This window comes from Balaenoptera acutorostrata, chromosome 13 (genome assembly GCF_949987535.1).
Source record: "Balaenoptera acutorostrata chromosome 13, mBalAcu1.1, whole genome shotgun sequence".
NCBI classification, from domain to species: domain Eukaryota; kingdom Metazoa; phylum Chordata; class Mammalia; order Artiodactyla; family Balaenopteridae; genus Balaenoptera; species Balaenoptera acutorostrata.
This window is the reverse complement of record NC_080076.1, coordinates 65,055,270-65,073,186: the sequence shown is the minus strand read 5'-3', so window position 1 is coordinate 65,073,186 and position 17,917 is coordinate 65,055,270. Positions and strand designations below refer to the sequence as shown.

Below are 17,917 nucleotides of genomic sequence, written 5' to 3'. Positions count from 1 at the left end.
ATCCTCGTGGGACTGGTTCCAGGACCCCAGCAGACAGCAAAACCTGCGGATGCTCAAGTCCCACAGTCAGGAGTCTGTATCTTTTGATTCAGCATCCAGAGGCCATGGACAAGGAGCCAACTGTACATAAACTTTCAAAATATTATGAGGAAAAATATTACGAGAAGCTTAATAATACAGATATCAGTATTCCTTAGCTACAAGCAACAGTAACAAACTCTTGCTAACTAAAGCACAGAAGAAAAAAAAGAGAAAAAAAGAAAGAACAAGCAAGCTGGCCAGGTGGATTTATGGTCTGGTGGCTGAAGAGCCAGGCACGGGCACTGAGGTGATCTGTACAGCAGGAGCTGCCATCAGATGGTCCGGTTCTAACTGCCTTCCTGGCCTGCATGTCTGTGCTCTTGACCGCTCTGGCGTAGCTGGTCTCTGGAGCTCGTGGCCGACAGCTCCCTAGGACCAGGCAGAGGGCCAGAAGGACAGCGCCCATGAGGAATGGGTGCTGGGAAAGAGACGGAAGTCCACACATTCTAACAACTGACTGGACAACATACACACATGCCCTTCTTTCCATAAACACTATTTGAAAATATTTCCAGTATAATGCAAATCTTTCAGGAAAAAATACACTAAACAAAGAAAAAATAACTCCCCCTACACCACACTGCCTGACTGCCAACCCCATGTTGTCATGTTGCTGAATTCCCATGAATCAGCTCTACAGTGGTTCTGTCCACCACAGCTGGAGTCACTGGGGGCTGAGAAGGGTGGGGACCGGTGAGGAGGGGGTGCAAGGGCAGAGCTGGCCCAGGTCCTCTCTCTCCAGACCCGGAGGGGTTGGTGGGTTGTCTCCAGCATACGTGGCCACACACGGAACCTCTCCTTAGCTGTTCCGAACCAAGGCGTGGACCTGAGGAGTCCCCAGGGCTCAGGTCCGGTTGGTCGGACTTTTCCTAAGACAGCGAGGAGGCTGTGGCAGATGTGGGGGTTGAATGGGGGGCCCTAGAAACAAAGGCTGCTCTCTAACTTCAAAGGCAGCCAGGGATTGCCTGGGCTGGCATAACACACGGGGCACCGGTACGGAACTCCTTCTCCTGCTCCAGGCCTAACGGCCTGCCTGTCTGCCAACGAGCTCCCGGACGTGAGGTGAACTTTGGGCAGGAGGGTCTGAGTCCCTCCCAGAATCTGGTCTTTTCTCTCCCTCCGGCCGAGGGAGGGGCTTCATTTCCACCTCACGGCCACGCTGCTCCCCTGTGGAGCCTCCTCTGTGAAGGTGGGAAGAGGCTCCGACCTGGCCGCCAATTGCTCTGAGGGCACCCACGACCCCGTGTGTCTGAATCTAACACGTGCTCTCTGGCGGCCTGGTCCCCGCACCTCCTTCACCCAGCCCTCCCCTCAGCCCTTCCTCCGGCTTTGAACTTCAAGAGACAGCATTGTGCACACTCCCTGACTCTGCTTCCTCAGTGCCCAGCCCCACATCCACCCAGTCCCCTTGGGCCGCATCCTGGCAGCTGCCTTGAACGGCCCATGCCCTGCTGAACCCTCCATTGTGCACATTCCACCCCAGCCCCTCTCTCCTTGGCTCTGAGCCATCACTCTGTAACTTCATCCTCTCTTGCCCTCACTGATTACCCGATGAAAAGTACCCTGTTGCTTCCACACAGAAGCACTAGAAATAAGATGAAGCTTATGAAGCGTGTTATCCAAGATGAGGCCCGTGGAGTGGACGCCCCTTTCAGAAAGGCCCAGCGCAGGCTCCACCTCTCAGATGCCAGTGGGCTCTGGGCGAGGTCTGGAAGCATGTGCGTGACGATGGGCAGCAACAGAGCCTGTGGGCTTGACTGTCTCCGGGCAGTAAATGCAGGGTCCTTGGGAGACGTTAAGTGTGCGCACATGTGCACAGGGCTGCGAGGAGAGCTGAGGACTCGGGAGAAATGGGGATGCAGCGTCAGCTCCCATGGCCCCGAGACCGCGGGGGAACATGCTCTGGGGCACCACCCACAGGGACCTGGCAGCAAGGCTCCACTTGACGGTGGGGTTCGTGGGTCCTGCTCCGTGATGGGGGCGTGGATCCCAGGGTGACGGAAGCAGGAAGCGGGGTCTCCTGGAAGGGAGGAAGGCATTTTACAGGGAAGGCCTCAGACATCTCTCTGAAGAGGTAGAGACGGAGCTGCCTCCACACAGGAAGCAGCAGGAGGAGGCTGTGCCCGTGAGAGGGTCACCTGTGAAGCGTGTAACCTGCTTTTCTGCCTAAGTCTGTAAATCTCCTTATTGATGTATTCAGTGCACATTGTAAATGTTTTCCTCCTATCCTATAGCTCCAGCCGCTACCTGCAGCCATCGGTAAAGCGCTGGCCTCACCTCTGCGAGAAGGGCTGGCTGGTCAGCATGGGCATCGGCTGGAGGGCAGCCCCAGGCTCGCCTGCGGGAGACATCGGGGCGGTGGGGTGGGGAGCAGGCCTCTGCGGCGCACACGGCGAGCCACACACTGCCCATCCCAAACCCCACGCCCGGCCCTGATGACAGCCGGACACGCAGATTCACACCCCATCGCATGCCCAATGTTTCCACCAACAAGTCCAGAAGTACCTCAATTCAATTCAACCGTGACTACAAGAGGTGTCCCCACCACACTTCCTCCTCCCCGTCCCACCTGGCTCAGGAGGCCCCCACCTGTCCTCCAGGCGGCTCAGCTGGACATCTTGCCCCAGCCTTGGTGCGTCCTCTCCCTCGTAGCCGTCTCCAGGCAGTCTCTGCGCATGAGCGCCTGCCCCAGAGTCGGCCGTCTCTCGCTCACGCCCCTTCTTCCCACCGCCAGCGAGGTCTGGCCCTGCTCACAGCCCACCTCCCTGCAAACTCTGCTCCTCCCGGGATCCCCCTACCCGACCCGCTCCCTCACCAGGTCAAGGCCTACCTCTAACTCTGTTCCCTGACGCCCTGATGCTGTGCAGGTGACCCTACAGCTAAGCCTTGCGGCCTGGACAGGGCGATGGGGACGGGAGCAGTCTCCCTCTTCAACCTCTCTCACGCCCTACACACCTGCACATCCCTGTGGCAGAGGGGAGCCTGGTCACCCCTCCTCACCAGGCTACCTACACGCAGCCGCCGTTCCCAGTGGGGTTCAGCGTGGTTGAGCTGAGGCCACACACATACTCTTCAATATGAAAGTCCTCTCTCCACCGAGAGCCTCTAATATTTTGATAACTTCATTGAGCAATTGTCTTTTTAAGGAAGATACACAAAGTCTACCAATAAAAAATAGGAACATTAATCCCAACTTGGTTTTGAGCGTCCCACTTCCTTCTTCCAAAACACTGAGCTGAGTGAAGTGCCCAGAGTTGTCCGCCGTCTCAAAGCCACCTGAACAACCAGATAAAAGGTGCTTTTGAGACAACGCGTTCCATCCTGTTAGCTAAACTTATACAACTTACTATTTGCAGGTTATTCTACTTCAGGGGAAAAATGATATTTATGATGTACGTATCGTAACTGTTTTTCATCCTGACCACTCTCTGAATGCTGACAGGTCTTCACCAATCTTAGTCAGGCTCTGGCTTTGAGCAAGAGGGAAAACAGGTTCTTTACACTCAGAAGAAGTGTGTGCCTTTGAGATGCAGAGACACAGCCGTGAGCCTTGCCTAGGAACGTGGAGGAGAGGTGAATGGTAACAGAAACATGCCCCCGAGCTGAGCAGCACCTCCTCCCTCCTGCCCAGGCTCCATCCCCGTGCCCTCTGGGGACGTGGCTGCCACAGCAGCTCTGAGACAGTCACTGCACCTGACATCTTCAAAGGCTCTTCACTCGCCTCTGAATGAACCCCGAGCCCGCCTCCACGTGCCTGCCCTGCTCCTGCCTGCATCTCCCTCCCAGGGCTCCGGGCTCCGCTCCTCCTCCCTGAGCCCCCAGGATCCTCCCCCAGGAGCCCGCAGAGCCGCATCAGGGCACTGCCTCGCACCCGGAACCTTCTGCTTCGGGTTGCAGTTGTTCCGTCCACTGTGCTGGTTCTCTCTCCTCACTGCTCCTCCGTCTCTGGCCAAGCACAGCTGATCAATAGAGGCCGGCAACAAGCAAACAGTGGCACTAGGCACTGCAGCAAGACCAAGGCCTCTGCTGATGAAGCAAAAACAAACTGAGCAGTTTCTGTGGTTCGTGATGAACTCCTTGGCGCTTCCCCTCGGCTGCCTCTCCCCTTACTCCTGACCAGGCACCCAGTTCAGCAGTTCAGTCAAAGTGGAACATCATACTTACTTAGTGGATAGTTTGGCTTATAATTCTTAACGTTAAAAAAAAACCAACTTTAATTCCAACTAACATTTACTTGCACACACATGTGCTTATGCGAGGCATTCTGCTGGGAACTTTGACAAACCCCTAAGGGACAGGGGTGGACCCCACTCTCACCGTCACAGCTGGTCGGGGGCCCGGCTGCTGCAATGGTGGGCCAGCACCACTCCCACCGTATCTTGTTGCTGACAGTTGACCTCCCAGTTACAAATGCTTCATTGACTAGAAACCTCTATTTCTGAGAAAGCCATCTTCACACATAGCTGTTGCTGACGAGGCAGAGTGAAGACAGGCCAGGAGAGCCCAGAGGAGAGACACTACTCCTCACTACTCGGAGCCAGAGGAGAGTCGCTCCTTTGTGGCGCCATCAGCCACTCTGGATGGACTTAACAGAGACAGAGCCGCCCGTCAAATGCATCCATACCTAAGCCCCTCACCCTGTCTGCCTATGGGTCCCAGCACCTCGGCCACCGGGACAGGGGCAGCACTAACCAGAACTGGTTCTTTTTTCATAACTTTTTGTTTTTATTGTAGCAAGATACGCGTAATACAAAATGTACCATTTTCACGAATATACCACCCTGTGGACTAAGCACATTCACAGGCTGGGCAGTCACCACCACCCTGGTCCACGCTTGCTCCCACCCCTCAGCACTGCAGGAGCAGGAGAACGTGGCCCAGCGAGGCCACTTCAGGAGGCAGCCACAAAGCAGCTGTGTTTTCCAAGGTGGAACACAGACAACACTCTGACAAGCATTTCACCAGCGAACTCGGCGAGGGGCATCACAACCTGTCTCTCCCCACACCACCTCACTCTGCACTGGATTCTGAAGGACCCAAGTCTCGGGGGAGCTGAGGCAGCAGGTGGGAGACACCGGGATCCAGCTCCATCGCGGGCAGAGCTGCGGCCGCTGGTCCACGCAGTCTCAAGCAGGCCTGCTTCAGGCTGTGCTGCTCCCTCACTGATAAACCTGGGTTGCTATGCACACCTCCCAGGGCTGTCACAAGGGAGGTGAATGAGACCACGTGTGTGAAAGCACCTGGTGTGACAATTAATGTTCACTCCCGTCAGCCCTGTGAAATATGACATCTGAGCTCAATGAGAGCATAATTCCAAAAGGGCAAGGAAAACAAGTAAGTTTAGACAGTTTCCCATCTTACTCCTGGCAGAAGGAGGCTGAGCCCAAACACTGCCAGCAGGTGTGGACCATCCACTGCCCTCCTGCATCTGGAGCCAAGAGGTGCCTTCCTTACGCTACTCTGGAAACATTCTAGAATAATACCAAAGTGATTATTCTCTGTTACCAGATCCATTGTTGTTGGTTCAAATTTTAAAATGGAACCACGAAACATCCACCCAGATGGTAAACGTGTTTATTTCTGCATCCTGTTTCTGGGTTTTCACGTTTGAATATGGTGCTCCAAAAAGAAGCAGATGAGATCTGTGACCTCATCTTAGGCCCAACGAGGCACATGACACCCTCAGCCTGTGTGACACCTGTATGGGGCCACTGCCCCCAAGGCCTCTGGAGGAGAAACCATCCCCCAGTGGCCATCTCTGAGCACAGGCAGGTCGAGGGTCCCGAGTGTGAAGGCAGAAACCCTACCACATGGAATATAAGTGAACGAGAGAGGAAACCATGCACTGGAGATTTCCAGGAGCAGAGACCGGGGTCTGAGCAAATGTCCTCAGCCCTCTGGACCACGCTCCCAGCTCCAGGACAGCACGTGACACGACTGCACTGCACCAGGTAACGGTGTAGCTCAGGACGCCATCAGAGCAGGCACCTCAGGGAGAGGTGTCAGAGCACCAGTCGTGAACCCCCCTCAGGTATGGCGTGAGCTCCCATCAAACATTGGCTCAATAAGCCCCCAATTTTTCTAAGGCCTTTATGTGTAACTAACCTCTTGAAGGTGGTGAGGGGAGAAAAAGAACATTTACTGAGCAACAACTATATGCCAGGCTCTATGTTTGATACTTTGCATGCCACTTCATTCAATCCTTATCAAAACATTACTTCGTACTTATTATTATTTCCACTTTGCTGTTGTAAAAAGTGCACCTCAGAGAGGTCAGCCACTTTGTCAAGGTCATAGAGCAGGAACTGGGGGGGAGGACTACCCAGGACCTTCCTGCTGGAAGCCAGGCCCTCTCTGGCCTCTGAGCTCATCCTGCAACAGTAAGCATGGGAGAGTCCACGTGAAGACTCTAGAAACACCTGTGCACCAACAAAGCAAGAGTCTAGGACCCAAGAAAGGAATTCAGGAGGCCACACGGTGAAGCAGTCACTTGCTTTCTGCACAAGTCTCTGACTTCTCCTGAGCTAGATGGCTCCCTTCAGGGGTAACTTTAACATCCAAGTTTCAGACATATGATGGACAAAAGCCAACATTTTTCAAAGAACCCAGTGAAATTTGTAGGTCATTTTTGACCCTGGATATTCAATGACAAGGAATTCATCTTAAACCAACACTGATTACTTAACTGATAGTAAAAAGCCCTGACTTTTGTGTATATATCCTAAAATCTAGCAAGGAGTTGCTAGATTAGAGTTGCCCTTTAGGATTTACTGTTATAAATAAAAAGCTAGAAAATGGAAGGTTTCAGCAAAACAAAAACATCTGTCAGATTAAATAATAATTTGAATGTTTTTGACCTTGTAATTCCTATAATATTTATTTTAATGTTATAGCTATTTAAGAGCTATAAAAATAAGGAGTTTATAATTATCTTTATGTTGTACATATTTAAGTAACCTTAAAATGAATACAATTTCAGGCAACACTGAAATTTCTTCCTATCCTTATTTAAAATGGGTATGCACACTCTCCTCAGACATTAGGCTACCGTAATACCATAATGCCTCTAGAAAAGAAGATAATCACACTTGTCACAGCAGGAAAACCCTGGGAGCAGTGGAGAATGATTTACAGGGAAGACAGTGGAGCTGCGTTTGGGACTGTAAATTATGTGTTATTTACACAAAGAAACGACGTTATTAAGGAAGGGGTAGGTTTGTAACCGAGGACCAGATGCCAGCCTATACGGAGTGACCTAAGACCAGGCATGCACCAGCGTGCTCTGACATCTCTCAGTAAACTCACTTCCTTCAAGCCAGAGCATGTGAGATTTTACAGAACGCCACTGTCATCTATCTTTTTACATCTATTAAACCACAATGAAGAAGATCACCTGGGCTTCTCCCATGCACATCACAAAAGATCCCATGGACCTGAGACAGACCTTGGAGACAGAGAGGAAGATGGCAGAAGGACAGAGTCTAAGTGAAACTGCACAACCCAGATTGGGACTTGAACCCACTGTCTTTTAATTGAGATCATACACCTGGTCTCAGGACTTAATGAAGCTCAGGTTCTTTATGTCTCATCACAGAAAGAATTCAGCAAGAGGCAAAGTGATAGGTAAGAAGTGGATTTATTTAGAGAGAAACACTTTCCACAGACAGGTGGTCTGTCTCAAAAGGTGAGAGCAGCCCTAGGGTATGGGGTCGTCTTAGAAAGTGAGAGCAGCCCTGGGAGAAACACACCCCACAGACAGAGTGTGGGCCATCTCAGAAGGCGAGAAATCCCAAGACATGGGGTAATTAGTTTTTACGGGCTGGGTAATTTCATAGGCTAACGAGTGGGAGGATTATTCCAACTATTTTGGGGAAGGGACAGGGATTTCCAGGAATTGGGCCACCGCCCACTTTTTGGCCTTTTCTGGCTGGCCTCAGAACTGTCATGGCGCTGGTGGGTGTCTCATGCAGCTGATGTATTACAGTGAGCTCAAGGTCCACTGCAAGTTGAATCTTACGCCATCTTGGACCTAATTGGTTCTAACCAGTTTATGTCATACCCTCAAGGGTTATGTCATTCTTTTAGAGGTTGTGCCCTGCCCCCTTCCCTCCGATTTCATTAGGGGGATGAGAAAGTATCACTAACGGTATCAAGGTATTTCAAAATGCAGAAACCATCTGCGGACGGACAAGGGGTCCACTTTGTCCAGAACTTCAGTCACAGCAAGAGAACGAAGAAAGACATCACCAGGGGCCTTGAACTACAGGCTGAGGAGTCTAGACTCTTTAGGAAGCAAGAAGAAGCCATGGAAAGTTTGGGGGCAAGAGCAGGTATAATTAAAGCTGCACTTTCAAGAATACAGGCAGAACTCAGACAGGGGAGAATCGAGACAGTAAAGCTGCCTGGGTCCACTCTTCACTGGCAGCACCTACACACATCTGGCAAGAGCTCCCTGAACAGGCCTGGGTAAAAGCAGCACCACTATGGCCCAGCACCAGCAGGACAGGGTCGCCTGAACTACAGACAGAAGGAGAAGCACATGCTGTGGGGAGCTGTCCCTCCATGGTTTTCTTTCTAAAAAGCCTTCAAGGTCTTGTCACTTGGGAAATATTGCCCACTGGCTGCCCATTTGGAACTTTCATACTTTCATACTGCAGTCTCTTTCCTAATAAAGAACTGAAAAAAGTTATGCAGTAAAGAAACCAATTTTTCTTCTAGAATTTGGCCATCAATCCATCAACCCCTTTTATTGAAAAACAGCTCTCTATCTCCTAAAACTAGCATCCTCCAGGCAGCTTTGGAAAGCATGGGCTAATAACCAACCCGGCAGCCTTGAAGGGCTGAGTAATGAGCTGAAGGTCCGGGTGATGGGAAGCGGGTGGTCAGGATCCCTCAGGGCTGCTCCACGCCTGGAACAGTACAGACCTGTTCAGGCCACCAAGGCAGCCACATCCACCCTGTGCAGGGTCCCACGCTCCTGCTGGTGTGAGAAAAATCCCACTGCGTGGGGGTGCGGACAGGCATCCCAGCAGCTCAGTTCAAGTGCTTCTTGCATTCTGCTCATTAGGCTAAGAAAACCTGGTCAGCAGCATCCATAGAATAGCTCTCTTTCAGATGCCTGAAGACTTATATCCACTCTCATCTTTCTCCTTTATGAGTAAAATAACCTTAATTTATTTAACAACTAGGTCTGGTTATCCTTTTCACAAGAAAGACTTGTAAAATCTGCAGAAACTTGGTTCATCTACCCAGTTATCCAAGGTTGAATGTCTTTCTGCATTGAATGGAAAGATTCAGAGCCTCAGAAGGTTAACTGAGCATCTAAGGGCGGCCCTGGGGGCAGGGAGGAGCAGGGTCTCAAACCCGCATCAGCTTTAGGTGACAACCCAGGCAGGATGCTTTCCACTCATCAGAGTACAGTGAACCTCAGAGGAAATCTCCCACGGCTGGGACGCTTCAGCAGAGGGCTGGCTGCACCCTGCTGGAAGGATTTCCATTTCTCTCTGCCCAGAGGCGCTGCAGGTTTGATGTCACAGGAGTCTATCCACTTACATCACTGCCTGAGTGAACCAAAGCTCAGCAGGAGGAACCAAAGCAGAGACCCCAGGTCACCTGCCTGAATGAAATAGCAGCACTGTCGTTGGGCCTTGCGATACTCAAGAGACCCTCCTAGGGGGGACGTGCTACAGAGTCGCCAACATGTGTGACTCTCAGGACAGGCTGCAGCTGCCGTGGACGGGCACCTGGGGACTGAGCTCAGCCAGCCTCAGAAGCTGGGACCAACCAATCCCTTCAGAAATTCAATCACACACCTTAATAAAGTTCACATCTCTGACCCAATAATTCTTTTTCTGGGAGTTTATCCAAAGGAAATAGCCCAATATACAGAAGAGCTTTTTGCACAAAGGTGTTCACCAAAGCATTATTTATGCTGTCCCAAACTGCAATATCCAACAATAAGAGCACAATTTTGAAACTCAAGTACACTTACATAAAAGAATATTATGCAACAATTTAAAATCAAACTTATAATGAAAATGCTCATAATGTAAAGTTAAAAGGGAATGAGCAGATTATAAAATTGAATATATATTATGAACACAGTTCTGTAAGAAGAAACTTGCACAGCAAAGACTGAAAGGACACAAGCCAAAATGTTAACAGTGGAAAGCTTCATACGGCAGGACTGTGTGTGGGCAAGTATTTGTCTTCATTCAACTTTTCTGCGCTTTCCAAATTTTCTTACAATGAGCAGGCATTACTTGTAAAAGGAAAAACTTGAGTTTGTTAAAAAGAATAGTATCTAAGTGATTAAAATAATTTCTAAATTACATGTGCTGAGAAAATTTAAAACAATGTATAAATTCCTGTATGCAAGGATTAGCCAAAGAAAATCATAATTAGAAAGCTGAATTTGCAGTACGTATCCATGTGGGTACACCTGCATGCACACAGGAAGCAAGACATATAGGGGACTTCTAACCACGTGGGCGGGCAGGCAGCCAGCAGTGCATGGGGGAGGGGACTTCCCAGCTTCTACCACCTTCAAGGTAATTTCACACGCTGCAAACAAGCATGGGCTTGCCATGCAAACACGGCTTCACACAGGCCTCCCAGCCTCCCTCCCAGCCAGACTGCAGCCCTAAGCCCTTCTTACATTCTAAGAAATCTGGAGCCCCTCCCACCCCCACTTGCCAGAGAATCAGAACATAAAATACAAACTGACAAATTTTTTTCAGTGGAGGTATGGTTAACTGTATAGTGACTTTTGTCTAGCAAAAACAAGATTTAAGCCAAGGAAAAATGCCTTAACCCCTTTACCATTTAAGATACGTAAGGCAAGACTTTTTTCATTAGCATCTTCAATTCCAGCAGCTAAGATGATAGTCTTCAGTTGCCCTGGGATAAGAAAGACTGAAGTCAGGGCTTCCCTGGTGGCGCAGTGGTTGAGAATCTGCCTGCCAATGCAGGGGACACGGGTTCGAGCCCTAGTCTGGGAAGATCCCACATGCCGCGGAGCAACTGGGCCCGTGAGCCACAACTACTGAGCCTGAGCGTCTGGAGCCTCTGCTCCGCAACAAGAGAGGCCGTGATAGTGAGAGGCCCGCGCACCACGATGAAGAGTGGCCCCCGCTCGCCGCAACTGGAGAAAGCCCTCACACAGAAACGAAGACCAAACACAGCCAAAAATAAAAATAATAAATAAATAATAAATAAATAAATAAATAAAAGAAAGACTGAAGTCAAAAACCATAAGAACAGTAAATCAAGTGCGGAGGGGAAGCCCCCTGCTCACCTCCATCTGAGACCACAGCTCAACCCGCCCACGGGGCAGGGATGCAGGTTCAGCCCCTTCATCCTACGCTGCGGTAAGTAACTGTTACCAACTATGTGGACAAAGAATGATGAAGAGCAGGCAGAGAACAAATCCATAAGCTGAGTCCCCAGGGACCCACCCCCAGAGAAGGCCAGCACTTCGGTCTCCTTCCTTTTATCACTTGTTAACTTCCTACAGATACTGGGAAGCTAAAACCACTGCCCCGGTGTGCCCAGCTCTAATAAATAACAGTCAGCACCTGACAGCTTTCTGAAGAGTGGGCCGATTAGTTAATTTAATCATTCCTGTTGAAGGAATAGGACAAGTCGGTTTCTTTTTTCAAGAACTGACTCTGGAACCTGCCCCTCATCTCTGACACCTGCCCCACGATGCTCCCGGTGCTTCCCAGACTTTCCAGTGCCCCAAGCACCTGGGCTCTTGTTAGGATGCAGCCCTAATGTAGCAGGACTAAGTGTGCAGAGACCAGTTAGCTTCCCATCTCTGAGAATGAGACCCAGTCAGTGGTAAGGCTCCCCAGGTGACCCCCGTGTGCAGCCAGGGTGGCACATACCACTAGGAGGTTTGGAAAGGCCACTGGCTCAATCTAACTCCTGGCTACTCTGAGTGTGCCCCCTGCACACCAACACCGGCCTCAGAGCTGCGGTGAAGAAGGGCGGGGCAACACAGCTAGAACATTAGGTTGGCCACAGTTATCGTTTCACTACGGCCAGTAGTATGATTATTATTCAGGTGGGCTGACACAGCTGGGACAAGGCCAAATTTGTGAAGAAACAGAGTTCTTGGGAAAACTATGAGTTAAAAGCAGATAAGAAAATAAGAGCTGGGGAGGAGCTCCGAGAGGGTGGCTCAGGGCAAGTGTGTGGGGAGCTGACAGAGGGCCATGTGCATGGCCCACAACTGGGGCAGGAACAGTCACAACAGCAACCACTTACCTGGGCCTGAACTAACAGGGCAGGCACTGTCCTAACAACCCCCAGTTCTCCAGGCTGAACCATTCTTGCTTTCCATTCTTTAGCTCCTACTATCCCAAGGCCCCCCGATGGGCTGGGGGCTTTCCCTCCCGGGGGGCAGAAGAGCTGACCACCTAGGAGAAACCGGCAGTGAGCTGGGAGCCTCGGGAGCCAGGCGGGGGATGCTCTTCACCCCTGGGGGGGGCAGTGACACAGCTGAGGAGTATGGGGACAGGCTCGTCTACATTTTGGACTGTGAGCTGCGTGCCCCTCCTCAGGTTTTTTCTGTCCCACCCTCTCTTCCTTCTCTTCTTCCCTCTTCTTCTCGGAGCTGCTTTACGAGCTGCCTTCCATGGCCTCACAGGCAACTCTCTTGGCAGCTGCACCCCAGGGCTGCAGCTCCTGGGATGGACAGCTGAGGCACGACCCCTAGGGAGGACCGGAGGAGGGGTTTCTGGTTGGGTTGGCCGGCTGAGGAGGGTCCAGAGAGCTGGGCTCCGCGTGCTCTTCTGAAACAGCCGTCTCACTCGTCTTCCTGGGCCCTGACCACTCCGGGGGACCTTCCCCAGCTGGCCCCCAGGAGGGGGGTCCCCTGTTGCACATGCCCGGCTCCTCCAGCCCTTTCTCCTGTGAGAGCTGCACGTGACCACATTCACTGTCAAACCAGCAAGGGGAGCAGGAACAACACTGGTGACTGTCAGGAGCAGAGCTCCAGCCAGTGGGGAGGAAGAGCCCCACGCTCTCTCCCCAGCAACCTGAGCTGCCCGCTACACACAACTGGAAAACCTGCAAACTTTTAGGACTCACAGAGCCAGAGAATACAGGCACTTCTTGTAATTTTCCTACCATCCTTCCTTTAAAAAAAAAAAAAACATAACTCTTTATACGTAAAACTGTTTTCCCTGGATTCCATGAGGTCCTTCAACTTCACGGCCCACATTTTATAAATAAGGAGGCAGAGGCCCAGAAGCATTAGTGTCTTCCTGGGATGTTAAGTGAATCAGACAAAGAACTAGGATCCAAATTCTAAAGCCCCGTGGCTCAGGCCCTGGCTCTGGGCACCAGCCAGACTGAGTGGTTCCCTGCGAAGGGAGCAAATCAGACCCGGGGGAAGAACATCCACGTGGAAGAGTGACACGGGGCTTCTCCACGAGTCCTTTACAGGACAAGGTCAGAGCTCAGAGTCACCAGCCCACCACCGTCTACACACGAGCGAGTCTCAGGAAGAAAACTAACAACGCGGAGGGAGAGGTTACTCATCAGCCATAACTATTCCCTCCAAGTCTTCCCAGCTCTGGACAGAAAGACACCCCAACACACCGCTCTGCAAGGGATGGATTTTCTTCAAGGAACAGCGGCTCGCCGGATACTATGTGTGCCCTACAACCCAACAAAGCAGAATCGTAAAATGTCTGATGCTCTTTCAAATTCCTCTCTACAGAAAAGGAGAACATGCCATAGTTTCGCCAAAATCAGTCACCACGGCAGCCTGAGCCCCTTGACGCTGTGTGGGCTTCAGTTCCTAAATGTAGACATATATTCATTTCATATAGTTGTTCGGTATCTTATTACCTATCGACTAAGAGATGAAATAAAGTTTTCAGTTAAGTGTGGCGGATTCTCACCTGTGAAAGCATTTGTGGCCTGAAAGCCAGCTTCCTGCATACTGCTCCCCGGCAGGCCTGTGTTCCAACTTGTCAGCTGTCCCGTCACCAGGAACATCCAGGAGGCCTCAGGTCACCTCCATCTCAGCTTGCAGGAAGCCATCACTCTGCCTTTCTGGCTTCTGGTAGCATCGGACACCAACCTGCCCTGCTCCCAGACTCTGAGAGCAGGTGGTAGCTGGGACGGCACCCAGTCCAGCAGTGTGCGCTCGGGGCACCGGTCACATCAGCCGTCCAGCCAGAGAGTGGAGGCCATGGTGGGCCCAGGAGCGAGGAAGCTGTCCCACGGACACCGGCCTACCCACCTCAGAGGAAGGACCCCCCCAGCCGCCTGGCAGCCAGCATTCTCCAAGGGTCTCACTTGCTCCGGGGGGTTCAGGAGGGTCTGATCTGCAGCTCTCTATGCTTCGCCTCTCCCCTTGCTGAAATTAAAAAGAAAGAGATCATTTTCCTGATGACCTGTAGAACATGAAACTCAGTAGACCCACAGAGGCCAAAAAAGAAAAAGAAGCCCCCAGAGCCGTGCCCATGACCACACTGTGTGGGAAGTGGGGCACGTGTAGCACTTCTCCTACTGCCCGAGAAGGGGCGGGGGGTCGGGAGGACTCCTGCACCCAGAACAAGATGGGGCCAGCTGCTCCGAGCCGCTCTAGGAACAGTTACAAAGGTCACACACGTTCAAATGTCCTCCCCAGGCTACCCTAGGCCACAGACACCTGAAGGAGAAATCCATTTCCTAAGCAGTTTCCTGAGGTCTCACAAGTGGGATCTGAGGTTCATGCCCACTGCTGTCAGCACGCCAGAAAGGACTTGGGTTGAGCTGTTTTACAAAGTGACTCTTGACACTTCCCTGGTGGTCCAGTGGCTAAGACTCCGGGCTCCCAATGCAGGGAGCCCGGGTTCAATCCCTGGTCAGGGAACTAGATCCCGCATGCCGCAACTAAAGATCTTGCATGCCCCAACTAAGACCCGGTGCAGCCAAATAAATAAATATATATATTTTTAAAGTGACTCTTAAGTGGGAAAAAAAGGTCAGTGATAATTTTTTTAAAAGAATAGGAAGGAAAAGCAAATTTAATCTATCAATATAAACTGTTCCATATATATTACATATCCCATAATAATAAAAGCATTTTACAAATACTTATCATATATTTTAATGTTGTTATACTAGCAACATTAACTACAAGAATGTTAGAAGTCCAAAGGACCAGACTTTTTTTTTTTTTTTTTTTTTAATTTTTGGCTGCGTTGGGTCTTCATTGCTGTGCACGGGCTTTCTCTAGTTGCGGCAAGTGAGGGTTACTCTTCATTGTGGTGCGTGGGCTTCTCATTGCAGTGGCTTCTCTTGTTGTGGAGCACGGGCTCTAGGCGCGTGGGCTTCAGTAGTTGTGGCACGTGGGTTCAGTAGTTGTGGCTCGTGGGATCTAGAGCACAGGCTCAGTAGTTGTGGCGCACAGGCTCAGTTGCTCCGTGGCATGTGGGATCTTCCCGGACCAGGGATCGAACCTGTGTCCCCTGCACTGGCAGACGGATTCTTAACCACTGCACCAGCCCAAGGACCAGGATTTTGTGGGTTTTTAAATTTTATTTTTATTTATTTATTTATTTATTTTTAACATCTTTATTGGAGTATAATTGCTTTACAATGGTGTGTTAGTTTCTGCTGTATAACAAAGTGAATCAGCTATACATATACATACATCCCCATATCTCCTCACTCTTGTGTCTCCTTCCCACCCTCCCTATCCCACCCCTCTAGGTGGACACAAAACACCGAGCTGATCTCCCTGTGCTATGCGGCTGCTTCCCACTAGCTATCTATTTTACATTTGGTAGTGTATATATGTCCATGCCACTCTCTCACTTCGTCCCAGCTTACCCTTCCCCCTCCCCATGTCCTCAAGTCCATTCTCTACGTAGGACCAGACTTTTAAAACAGAATCCCAAATATGAATCTCTGCTATTAGAGAAAAGGAACCTCTTCCATTATTATCACTTCATCCTAAACAATTTATAGCTAATTTTCAGAAAATGTAACTGTATTCCTCTTTTTCACCATCAAACTAGAGAAAAGAAAAAAATTTAAGAAAACAGCACATAACAGAAAGGAACCCTCTGTTAAAGCCCTCTTGCTGTAAACATAAGGTAATAAAGTAAAACATCACTAATACAGAGTAACTGGAAGGAAGCCCTAGTGTATTAAGGAAGTACCTTAATTACATGAAGAAAGAAATTCAACTGCATTGCCTTCATGTACTTGCAGTAACAATCTCAGTTAATAAAGTGCAGCCCACTAGGAGTCCTCAAGTTTAATGAATAGGTAAAAAATTTAATTAAAAATCATTTATGTAAATGGTGGTTCTGAAGTGCTTGAAAATGTGAGAAAATGTTTGTTCTCTGAATTTAAACATTCCATATCAAATGACCAGTACAGACAGTTATCAATGTCCCAAAGTCCTACACCAACATCCAGAGTAAAGGACCATGTGCACTGTAGTTATCTACTTTAGGGAATGGAATTGCCAGTTAAAAATAAAAGCCCACCTTCCCTAAAACCTTGATTATCTTTACTCTTTCTATGATGCTTTCAATGCACAGAAATACTAGACTGTATTTGTTCTCTTTTCCTGAACTCAAAGACAAACTAAAGTGTGGTGATGTTTTTGTTGTTTTATTGAGGGGTTTTGCTTAATTATCTTGTTTCATTGCAAAAGGCATGCTACCACAATTTTTTAAAAAACCAAGCTATACATTTCAAACGGCTATGGGAAAGATTGAGGCTGATGTGGATATAAATAAAAGAAACAACAAATTCTTCTTTTTTTTCTCTTACTGTCTCTGTCACACTCATCAATACTTTACTTCTAAAAGAGAGGGAAGACGACAGGTGTGTAACAGCTCCCCCTGAGGTCTTGGGCATGGTCCTGGCCTGGATGTTTAGAGCATGACATGTGTGGTTCCCAACACAGGCTGAAGGGCCAAAATTTATTTTAATTATCTTCATTAACTGATGACGTGCATATTCCTACATACATTTGGAGTCTCCTTAATATGCCATTTTCAAGTGAAAGTGAACCTGTAACTGCCATAAAATGTTTTCTTCCTCACCACTAACAACACAGATAAGATACCCTTTCTAGAAACACACAAAAAAGAGGAGTGGGTCCCCAGAACCTGGAGTCTGTTCTGTTCAGCGAGGGACCGACCAAAGGGAATGGGGCCAGGCAGCCATGCTCAGGAGGAAAGTGACCCAGCAGGCTGGAGAACAGGTGGGTGATCGGGACCCAGAGTTGGCAGAGGTACCACACATCGGCTTTCACAGCTCAGCAACCAACCAAGAATCAGGAAAAAGCGCAGAAGCTGAACACATCGCTGTCCTGCTTGCCTCCCACCCTCGAGGGCCCTGCTTACCTTCTAGTCTCAGAGGTGGCACCTCGCCCACCCCTGGACTAAATGCAGAGCCCGGTAACCTGGCTCGCTGGCCCTGGCCGCAGCTGTGGCTGCATGCAGGGGTGCTGATCGCTCAGCACCATCTCTCCGCTGAGCTGTAAGCCCCACACGGACGTTTCCCTTGAGCACCTAAGGCGTTGACTGGTGCCCAGTGGACATCAGTAGGACAAGTCTACTGAACGATGGATGGGTGGACCAAGGCTGCTGGTGTTCGGACGAGGCGCACAGAGAGGCTCGGCAGACACTGCAAACCAACCCGCTGCCCCGAGCCATGCTGATGGATGCCATCCCCGGGCTGAGAGGCTGTTCACACCTCTGGCTCTGAGCCTCTGAACTGGCAAGGCTTTTGCTACCACTCCACTAGTCAAGGTGAGACAAGGAAAACGAGCAATGACTCCCCTGCACTCACACTTCACAGCAAAGTACCCAGC

At 50.1% G+C, this 17,917-nt stretch overlaps 1 protein-coding gene across 1 annotated transcript in view; it reads right to left on the bottom strand.

Moving 5' to 3' along the window:
• LDLRAD4 (low density lipoprotein receptor class A domain containing 4) overlaps positions 1 to 17,917 on the bottom strand; it is a 298,933-nt gene that overhangs the window by 136,253 nt on the left and 144,763 nt on the right. Inside the window, 1 exon segment of the mRNA XM_057526646.1 lies at positions 13,995 to 14,455. Coding sequence (XP_057382629.1) covers positions 13,995 to 14,091 — 97 coding nt within the window. The 5' untranslated portion in view covers positions 14,092 to 14,455.